This window comes from Enhydra lutris, unplaced genomic scaffold (assembly GCF_002288905.1).
Source record: "Enhydra lutris kenyoni isolate GAN:26980312 unplaced genomic scaffold, ASM228890v2 scaffoldscaffold1, whole genome shotgun sequence".
NCBI classification, from domain to species: Eukaryota; Metazoa; Chordata; class Mammalia; order Carnivora; family Mustelidae; genus Enhydra; species Enhydra lutris.
In genome coordinates this window covers 26576472-26587743 of record NW_019154085.1, presented here as the reverse complement: position 1 = coordinate 26587743, position 11272 = coordinate 26576472, and the positions used below count along the sequence as shown (strand labels likewise).

At 39.0% G+C, this 11272-nt stretch overlaps 1 protein-coding gene across 1 annotated transcript in view; it reads left to right on the top strand.

Annotated features, from left to right (window-relative positions):
- The window catches only part of LOC111144091 (peroxisomal trans-2-enoyl-CoA reductase), a 40952-nt gene that overhangs the window by 9848 nt on the left and 19832 nt on the right, over positions 1 to 11272 (top strand). The window contains 1 exon segment of the mRNA XM_022498206.1: positions 5476 to 5557. Coding sequence (XP_022353914.1) covers positions 5476 to 5557 — 82 coding nt within the window.

Below are 11272 nucleotides of genomic sequence, written 5' to 3'. Positions count from 1 at the left end.
AAAAAATATATATATATATTAGATAAACTAGTTAAAAAACGTTAAAAAAGAAAAGGGTAAAAGTTAAAAAAATTTAGCAGAAGAAGAAAAATAAATTGAAAAAGAAAAAAAAAATTAAATTAACTATAAGGCTAAAGAATCGTGGGGAGAAAGCCATGAGTTCCGTGCTTTGCTTTCACCTCCTCTGGAATTCCCCTGCTCTCCTTGGTATTGAAACTGCACTCCTTGGTAGGTGAACTTGGTCCTGGCTGGGTTTCTTGTTGATCTTCTGGGGGAGGGGCCTGTTGTAGTGATTCTCAAGTGTCTTTGCCCCAGGCGGAGTTGCACAGCCCTTGCCAGGGGCCTGGCTGAGTAATCCGCTCGGGTTTGCTTTCGGGAGCTTTTGTTCCCTGAGCGCTTTCCGTAGAGTTCCGGAGGGCGGGAATGAAGATGGCGGCCTCCCGGTCTCCCGCCCGGAGGAGCCGAGAGCCCGGGGCCCCACTCCTCAGTGCGCCCTCAGAGAACAGCGCCGATTTACTCCCGTCACCCTGCCTCCGGCCGCGCTCCGAGCTGACCGAGCCTGTGACCGGTTCAAGGTAACCCCGAGCTTAGAGCTCACTCCTCGGCTCTGTCTCTGTAGCCGGCTTCCCCGTTCTAATACCTGTAAGCTCTGCGACACTCAGACACCCCCGATCCTTCTGTGACCCTGTGGGACCTGAGGCCACGCTGACCCTGCGTGGGCTTCACCCCGGTTAAGCCTCTGGAGCGATGTCCCTCAGCGGAACAGACTTTTAAAAGTCCCGATTTTGTGCTCCGTTGCTCTGCCGCTTGCCGGGAGCCGGCCCCTCCCACCGCGGTCTATCTTCCCGTCGCTTTGGATTCACTTCTCCGCCCGTCCTACCTTTCAGAAAGTGGTTGATTTTCTGTTTCTAGAGTTGCTGTTCTTCTTCTCTTCGATCTCCCGTTGGATTTGTAGGTGTTTGCAATCTTTAGATAAGCTATATAGCTGATCTCCTGCTACCTGAAGTAGTCTCAGCCTGCTACTTCTCCGCCATCTTGACTCCTCCCCCCAGATTTTATTTTTTTGACAGAGAGCAAGAGAGCACAAGCAGAGGGAGCTTTTTTTTTTTTTTTAAAGATTTTATTTATTTATTTGACAGACGGAGATCACAAGTAGGCAGAGAGGCAGGCAGAGAGAGAGGAGGAAGCAGGTCCCTGCTGAGCAGAGAGCCCGATGCGGGGCTCGATCCCAGGACTCTGGGATCATGACCTGAGCCGAAGGCAGAGGCTTTAACCCACTGAGCCACCCAGGCGCCCCGGGAGCTTTTTTTTTAAAAAAAGATTTTATTATCTTTTTTTTATTTTATTTATATTTATTTTTTATATTTTTATATATTTATATAGATATATAAAATATATTTATATTTATTTTATTATATTTATTATTTTATTATCTTTTATTTTTATTTTATTTATATTTATTATCTTTTTTTTTTAAGATTTTATTTTTTTGACAGAGAGCAAGAGAGCACAAGCAGGGGGAGCACAAGCAGAGGGAGAAGTAGGCTCCCCACTGAGCAGGGAACCTGATGCGGAGCTTATTCCAAGGACCCTGGGATCATAACCTGAGTTGAAGGGAGACGCTTAACTGACTGAGCCACCCAGGCGCCCCCCTTTTATTCTTTCAGATGAGTTTTTTTTTTTAAAGATTTTATTTATTTATTTGTTAGAGAGAGAGAGAGAGAGAGAGAGAGCATGAGCACAGGCAGACAGAGTGGTAGGCAGAGGCAGAGGGAGAAGCAGGCTCCCCGCTGAGCAAGGAGCCTGATGTGGGACTCGATCCCAGGACGCTGGGATCATGACCTGAGCCGAAGGCAGCCACTTAACCAACTGAGCCACCCAGGCGTCCCTCAGATGAGTTTTATATTCACGTTTTTTCCTCAAAACTCCTGGAGGGGAATTTGACTGGAATGGTGTTCAACCTGTCAATAATTTAACAGTATGTTGAAATATTATCTCTGCCCCATGGCGCATCTTTCTATTAATGGATTCTTATTTTATAATTTCTGGCAAAGGTCTGTGGTTTTCGTCATGTAAATCTTTTTTAAGTAAGTTCCATGCTGGGCATGGAGCCCAGCACAGGCCTTGAACTCATGACCCTTAGATCAAGACCTGAACCAAAATCAAAAGTCAGATGCTTAACTGACTGGGCCACCCAGGAGCCCCTCTCATATTTTTGACTAAGGTTATACCTAGATATTTTGGATGACTCCTAAGGATTTTTCTTTTTTAAGATCTTTAAAAATTTTTTATTTATTTATCTGAGAGCGACAGAAAGAGCACGAGCAGAGGGAGGGACAGAAGGAGAGGGAGAAGCAGACTCCCCGATGAGCAGGGCGCCTGATGCAGAGCTTGATCCCAGGATCCTGGGATTGTGACCTGAGCTGAAAGCAGATGCTTAACTGACTGAGCCACCTGGGCACTCCAACGCCTGCTTTTTGAATGGGCTCCTTTCCCAGTTATTTTCAGCTGGATTATTGGTGGTTTATAAGAACTACTTTTTCAAGTTCATCTTGTAGCTTTATCTAGCAGTTTGTAGTTTATCTAACAATGTTTGAAATTAGTCTTTTAGGTGTTTAGCTACACAATCATGTTGTCTAAAAATAAATAATGTATTTCATTGAGTGAAAGATACAGTCCATGTATCTTGGGTGAAATGCACCATCATTTTATACACTACTAAGAAAGTAGAAACAGCGTTATTTGTATCCTAAGAAGCCACCAACTGTAAAACATATCCCAGTTTCAACAATTTCAAAATAATATGAAAGAACTGTCTTAGAGTCCAAAAATACTATATTTTATGTCTTCTTTTCTGGGGGCTTTACCTCCTTTTTCTGTCATCTAGTATGAATTGGGAAGAACTCGACTGGAGAGCTTTAAGTAATGATGGGAAACCATTCTTATTTTTGTCTAAGCTCTTAATAGGAATGGGTCTTTCCTTGTTCTCTGGCCTTTCATTCTAAAAATTAGATTCCTATTGAAGTGAGTCTTGAGGGTACACATCTGACGTTGTCTTGATTTGTATGAATAGAGTTGATGGCTAAATATCAAATGGGGCTTCAAAAAAGGATAAAATACTTAAAGAATGAGGGACACCTGGCGGCTTCGTCAGTTGAGGATCTGACTCTTGATTTCAGCTCAGGTCATGAGCTCTCACAAGATTGAGTCCTATGTAGGGTTCTTTGCCGGTTGTAGAACCTGCTTAAGATTCTCTCTTCTCCCTCCACTTTAGCCCCCAACCCCACTCCCACTCTCTCCCCCCTAAAAAAAAACACCAAAATTGAAAAGAAAATACTTAAAGAATTAACAAAAGAAGGATAAGACTTGTATCTAAAAATGACAAAACATTGCTGACAGAAATGAAGGATCAGAATAAATGGAAAAACATTCAGTATTTATGAATTGGAAGACTTGATACGGTTAAGGTTGTAGTTCTTCCCGAATTGGTATGTAGGTTCAACGCAGTCCCTATTACTTTTGCAGAAAATGACAAGCAGATCCTAAAATACATGTGGAAGTGCAAAGGACTCAGAGTAGCCAAAACAGTTTTGTAGACCAGGAAAGTTGGAGGACTTATACTTCTTGATTTCAAGATAACGTGGTACTGGCATAAGGACAAAAGAATAGATATTTAGGACAAATTTGAAAGTTTAGAAATAAACCCTTATAGTTGTGATCAATCCCTTATATTTACGATTTTTGCCAAGGGGGCCTAGGCATTTCTATGGGGAAATGATCGTCTTTTCAGCAGATGGTCCTGGACAGTTGGATATCCACATGCAAGAAGACCCTTCCCTTATACCATAAGTAAAAGTTAACCAAAAGTACAAAATGGACCATAGACCTAAATGCAGTTGGTAAAATTGTGTAACTTGTGGAAACAAAGTGCAAAATCTTTATGACCTTGACTTAGGCAGAGTCCTGAGATACACCATCTAGAATACCATGTATAAAGTAAAAAAAATTGATAAACCTGACTTAATCAAACTTAAATATGTTTGCACTTCAAAAGACAACATTAAGAAAATGAAAAGATAAGCCAGACTGAGGGAAATCACATACCTGATAAAGGACTTATATCCAGAACAAAGAAAGAGCTCTTATAATTCAGTATTAAGAAAACAAACTAATTAAAAAATGAGCAAAATATTTGAATAGATATTTTATCAAAGAAAATAAATGAATGGCTAATAAGTACATCAGAAGATTGTCAGCACCATTAGTCATTCAGGACATCAGATCAAAACCTCAGTGAAATATCACTTCATACCCACTAGAATGGTTATAATAAAAAAAAATTAGGCATAATAGCATGGAGAAACTGGAACCCTCATACATATCTGGTAGAAATGTAAAATAGTGGAGACACCAGGGGCGCCTGGGTGGCTCAATGGCTTAAGCCTCTGCCTTCAGCTCGGGTCATGGTCTCAGGGTCCTGGGATCAAGCCCCGCGTCGGGCTCTCTGCTCAGCGGGGAGCCTGCCTTCCCCTCTCTCTCTGCCTGCCTCTCTGCCTACTTGTGATCTCTCTCTCTCTCTGTTCAAATAAATAAATAAAAATCTTAAAAAAAAAATAGTGGAGACACCAGAAAATTGTTTGGCAGTTACTTAAAAAGTTAAACATACAGTTGCCATATGACCCAGCAGTTCCATTCCCAAGCATCTACCCAAGAGAAATAAAAACATATGTCCACCCAACAGTTTGTATTCTTCATGATGCACCAATGGAAACAATTCAAATGTTCATCCTCTGGTGAGTAGACAAATGAAATATGGCCTGTCTATTCACTGGAATACGATTCAGCAATAAAAATTAACTATTGATACACGTTACCCTGTGGATGAACCTTACAGATATTATTCTAAGTAAAAGAAGCCAGACACAAAAGACCACCTATGGTGTGATTTCATTTATGTGAAATGTCCAGAAAAGACAAATTTGTATAAATGGAAAGTAGATGAGGGTTTGCGTGGGGTGGCTTGGCTGGAGATGGGCACAAAGCAATGTTTTTGGGGGTGATGGAATGTTCTAAAACTGGATTGTCATGGTGGTTGCATGACTGTATATTTATTAAAAATCATTAAGTTTTACACATAAAGTAGATGAGTTTCATGATATATAAATTATATTCAGTCAGGCTTTTAAGAAAAAGGAATTGTAAATTTAAAAAAATTTTAAGATTTTATTTATTTATTTGGCAGGGAGAGAGATCACAAGTAGGCAGAGAGGCAGGCAGAGAGAGAGAGGGTAGTAGGTTCCCTGCTGAGCAGAGAACCTGCTGCAGGGCTGAGCCAAAGGCAGAGGCTTAACCCACTGAACCACCCAGGTACCGTGAAATTAAAAATTTTTAAATAGCAAGCAAGATGGTGGGACAGTGAGTAAGAAGAGAGTCAGGACGCTATTTCATATGATCGTCATTGGCTGTTTCCTGCAGTTTACAACTGCTGGATGAAAGAGCACGGAGGATCTATTGTCAATATTATTATCCTTACTAGAAACGGATTTCCAGGATTTGTGTAAGCATACTTAATATATATATACATATTTTTTTTCCTATGTCTTTGGGTTTTGTCCTCTGAATGGGGGGAGTGGGGTGGAGAAAATTTCATAAGTCACAATCCTGAATCCTGTAATGAGTTTCAATCTCAATACTTAACATTGCCCTTTATTTGAACTTCAAAAATGTACTTGCAAAACATTCCTACGCATATGAGACTTGCCAGATTTACCAAGAAAATAGAAACAGGAGGCCCCAAAAGTTTTATATTATGTCTATCCCAAATATTGCTTGGGGCATATTTATGCTAAAATATTTTGTTGTTTCTCTGAAATTCAAATTTAACTGGTTGTCCTCTATTTTATCCAGTGACCCTAATCCAGATGTCACTAAACCGGTCATCAATGTCTGAAAAGATTTTTTTTTGTTAACATGTGGAAATGAAACAAATTTAGATTAATTTAGATTTGAATACTGTGAATATGTATCTTCAATTTTAGACAGTACTGCTAAATTGTTACTCCGTAATGGAGTTGGACATGTTTGACTCTTACTGTGATTTTGGTAAATTTTTATGTTGGAAATAGATTAAAAAAAAAAAAAGTCAATCAGTGAACTAACTTAGCCTCCTGGCTCAGTAGAGTCTTAATAATCTAAAAGGGCGTCCACATAGAACAAAGAGAAAACAGTGTGCCAGGAAGCTATTTGAAAACCACACGTTTAGTAGTTAAAAAATCTGGTTTACAAAAAATTCATTTTGTATTTCTTTTGTATCTATTTCATTTTGATTTCTTTTGTATCTTTTATAAGTTCTGATTCCTTCCATTTTTTTAATTAAAAATTTTTAAAGATTTTCCAACATAGAATATTTCTGTTTATGAAATAGACCTATCCTAGTGTTACAGAAACAGAGCATGCTAGTTTTTACATATGTATAAAACTGCATAAGGTATAAAGTTGAGTGCTCTGTACCTTCTCATTCCAGAGATAGCCTGTTAACCAAGTAAGATAATGACCTGACTTCCTTTATTAGTAATATGTAAACTGTAATGTGCAGGGTGATTTTTTGGCACTGCATGAATATCCTGTTTGGCATTGTGATTTTTGTAACCATTGTTGATTCTTACCTGAATCGCTTACTCCATTAGGATTTGAAAGATGTTGATTTTTTTTATTTCATAATTGCTTCTGTATTTATTAGCTGATATTCTTCTGTAAAATGACTTTTCTGCAACAGCCATTCCTTCTTTCTCTCTGAATTTATTATTATTATTATTAAATTTTTTGGTAGACCACTTTTAGGGACTTACAGATTTCTTTTCAAATTCTTTTATTCAAATGCACGTACTATCTCAAACTTAGTAGAAATTTGTATTGTTTCTACATTTTGCATTACAAATAATTCTGCAGTGATTAACACTGTACATATTTGTTTCATATTTGCGGAGTTATATCTTCAGTTGGATTGCTGGGTGAAGGTGAAGGGTAAATGCATACTTTTAGGTATTTCCAGCCAACAAAGGAGAGTACATGTTCCCCAGAGCCTGACCCAAAATGTGTGTTGTCAGCTACTGGATAGTTCTCATGGTCAAGAAATGGTATTCTCTGTGGAGCATCTTTTGAGTTGTTGAAAGGCTATCTGGTGGGGTGCCTGGGTGGCTCAGTGGGTTAAGCCTCTGTCTTTGGCTTGGGTCAAGATCTCAGGGTCCTAGGATCCAGCCCCGTGTCGGGCTCTCTGCTCAGCTGGGAGCCTGCTCCCCCACCCCCACCACCTGCCTTTCTGCCTACTTGTTACCTCTGTCTGTCAAAGAAATAAATAAAATCTTAAAAAAAAAAAAAAAGGCTATCTGGAAATCTTGTGTATATGTTTGAGTCATATTGCTGTCTTGGCACATTTTTCTTAATACTGTCTAAGGCTAGTCTATTTTCTATTACATCTTTGCAGGGGAGTTTAGTCTGAGCTGCTGATCTTTTTTAAATTAAAAAAAATTTTTTTTTATTTTTTAAAGATTTTATTTATTTATTTGATAGACAGAGATCACAAGTAGGCAGAGAGGCAGGCAGAGAGAGAGGAGGAAGCAGGCTCCCCGCTGAGCAGAAAGCCTGATGTGGGGCTCGATCCCAGGACCCTGAGACCATGACGTGAGCCGAAGGCAGAGACTTTAACCCACTGAGCCACCCAGGTGCCCCTTTATTTTAACTAATAAATAATTGTGAAGGCAAAAGGTAGGTCAAAAAGCAACTCCTGTCTCCCATGGACAGTTTGTAACTCAAATGCCCATCAGTGGGTGAATGACTAAACACACTGTGGTATATCTGTATAACAGACTACTAGTTGGAAATAAGAGGTAATGAACTATTAACTCATGCAACAACATAGGATGAGTCTCAAAATAAGTATTCCTTTTTTAAAAATTATGTTGTCTCAATCACCATACAGTACATCATTAGTTTTTGATACAGTGTTCCATGTTTTCTTATACCATTTACTGTTTTTGTATAATACCCAGTGCTCATTATAATACTTGCCCTCCTTAATGCCCATCACTGGGCTAACCCATCCCCTGGCTCCCCTACCCTCTAAAACCCTCAGTTTGTTTCCCGGAGTCCATAGTCTCTCATGGTTTGCCTACCCCTCTGATATCCCCCCCTTCATTTTTTCCTTCCTTCTCCTAATGTCCTCCATGCTATTCCTTATGTTCCACAAATAAGTGAAACCATATGGTAATTGTCTTCCTCTGTTTGACTTATTTTACTTAGCATAATCTCCTCCAGTTCCATCCATGTCAATGCAAATGGTGGGTATTCATCTTTTCTGATGGCTGAGTAATATTCCATTGTATGTATGTATAAATAATCTTCTTTATCCATTCGTCTGTTGAAGGTCATCTTGGTTCCTTCTATAGTTTGGCTATTGTGATCATTGCTGCTATGAACATTGGGGTACATGTGGCCCTTCTTTGCACCACATCTGTATCTTTAGGGATAAATTCCCAGTAGTGCAATTGCTGGGTCGTAGGATGGCTCTATTTTTAACTTTTTGAGGAACCTCCACACTGTTTTCCCAAGTGGCTGCACCAACTTGCATTCCCTTTCTCCACATCCTCTCCAACATTTGTTATTTCTTGCCTTGTCAATTTTTGCCATTCTAACTGGTATAAGGTGTATTTCAATGTGGTTTTGATTTGAATTTCCCTGATGGCTAATGACGTTGAGCATTTTTTCATGTGTCTTGTTAGCCATTCATTTGTCTTTGGAGAAGTGTCCGTTCATGTCTTCTGCCCATTTTTTGACTTATTTGTTTTTTGGGGGTTGAGTTTGAGAAGTTCTTTAAAGATCTTGGATACCAGCCTTTTATCTGTAGTGTTATCTGTGAATATCTTCTCCCATTCCGTGGGTTGCCTCTTTGTTTTGTTGACTGTTTCCTTTGCTGTGCAGAAACTTTTGATCTCGATGAAGTCCCAAAAGTTCATTTTCGCTTTTGTTTCCCTTGCCTTTGGAGACCTGTCTTGAAATAAGTAGCTGTGGCTGATGTCGAAGAGGTGACTGCTTATGTTCTCCTCTAGGATTTTGAGAGATTTCTGCCTCACGTTGAGGTCTTTCATCCATTTAGAGTTTATCTTTGTATATGGTATAAGAGAATGGTCAAGTTTCATTCTTCTGTATATACCTGTCCAATTTTCTCAACACCATTTATTGAAGAGACTGTTTTTTTTCCGTTGGATATTTTCTCCTTCTTTGTTGAAGATTATTTGACCATAGAGTTGCGGGTCCATATCTGGGCTCTCTGTTCTGTTCCATTGATCTCTGTGTCTGTTTTGTGCCCGTACCATGCTGTCTGGGTGATCACAGCTTTGTAATATAGCTTGAAGTCAGGCAACATGATGCCCCCAGCACTTTTTTTTTTTTTTTCTTTTTCAACATTTCCTTGGTGGTTCAGGGTCTTTTTTGGTTCCATACAAATTTTAGGATTGTTTGTTCCAGGACTTGGAAAAATGCCATTGGTGTTTTGATCAGGATGGCGTTGAAAGTACAGATTGCTCTGGGCAGCATAGACATTTTAACAATGTTTATTCTTCCAGTACATGAGTATGGAATGTTTTTCCATCTTTTTGTGTCTTCGATTCCTTTCATGAGTGTTCTGTAGTTCCTCAAGTATAGATCCTTCAGCTCTTTGGTTAGGTTTATTCCAAGGTATCTTACGGTTTTTGGTGCTATTGTAAATGGAATTAATTCCCTAATTCTCTCTCTTCTGTCTCATTGTTGGTGTATAGAAATGCAACAGATTTCTGTGCATTGATTTTGTATCCTGCCACATTACTGAATTGCTGTATGAGTTCTAGTAATTTGGGCTTTCCACATAAAGTATCATGTCATCTGCAAAGAGAGGGAATTTGATTTCTTCTTTGTCAATTTGAATACCTTTCATTCCTTTTGTTTTCTAATTGCTGTTGCTAGGACTTCTGGTACTATGTTTAACAATAGTGGCGAGAGTGGGCATCCTCATCACGTTCCTGATCTAAAGGGGAAGGCTGTCAGCTTTTCTCCATCAAGAATGATTTTCGCTGTGGGCTTTTCATAGATGGTTTTTATGAAATTGAGGAATCTTCCTTCTGTCTCTACACTCTGAAGAGTCTTATTCAGGAAAGGATTTGCTGTATTTTGTCAGATACTTTTTCTACATCAATTGAGAGGACTATATGGTACTTATCTCTTTTCTTATTAATGTGTTCTATCACACTGATTTGCAAACGTTGAACCACCTTGCATCCCAGGGATAAATCCCACCTGGTTATGAGGGATAATCCTTTTAATGTACTGTTGGATCCTAATGGGTAGGATCTTGTTGAGAATTTTGGCATCTATATTCATCAGGAATATTGTTCTGTAATTCTCCTTTTAATAGGGTCTTCGCCTGGTTTTGGGATCAAGGTAATGCTGGCCTGACAGAATGAGTTTGGAAGTTTTCCTTCTGTTTGTATTTTTTGAAAGAGCTTCAGGAGAATAGGTATTATTCTTCTTTGAATGTGTGGTAGAATCCTCCAGGGACTCCATCAGGCCCTGGACTCTTGTTTTTTTGGAGTTTTTTGATCACCGCTTCAATATCATTACTGGTTATTGGGTCTATTCAGGTTGTCATTTTCTCCCTATTACAGTCTTGGTAGTTTATAGGTTTCCAGGAAGACATCCATTTCTTCCAGGTTCCTTAATTTATTGGCATATAGTGATTGATAATAATTTCTAATAATTGTTTCTGTTTCCTTGGTGTTAGTTGTGATCTCTCCCCTTTCATTCATGGTTTTATTAATTTGGGTCCTTTCGCTTTTCTTTTGAATAAGTCTGGCCAGTGGTTTATCAGTCTTATTAATTCTTTCAAGGAACCAGCTTCTAGTTTCGTTGATCTGCTCTACTATATTTCTGGTTTCTGATTCATTGATGTTTGCTTTAATCTTAATTACTTCTCTTCTCGTGCATGGCTTAGGCTTTATTTGTTGTTCTTTTTCCAGTTCCTAAAGGTGTAAAGTTAATTTGTGTATATGGGACTTTTCTATTTTTTTGAGTGAAGCTTGGATGGCTATGTATTCCCCTCTTAGGATCACCTTTGCAGTATCCCATAGGTTTTGTACCAATGTGTTTTCATTCTCATTGGTTTCCACAAATTGTTTATGTTCTTCTTTGATTTCCTGGTTGATGTAAACATTCTTAAGCAGGATGATCTTTAGCTTCCAAGTAT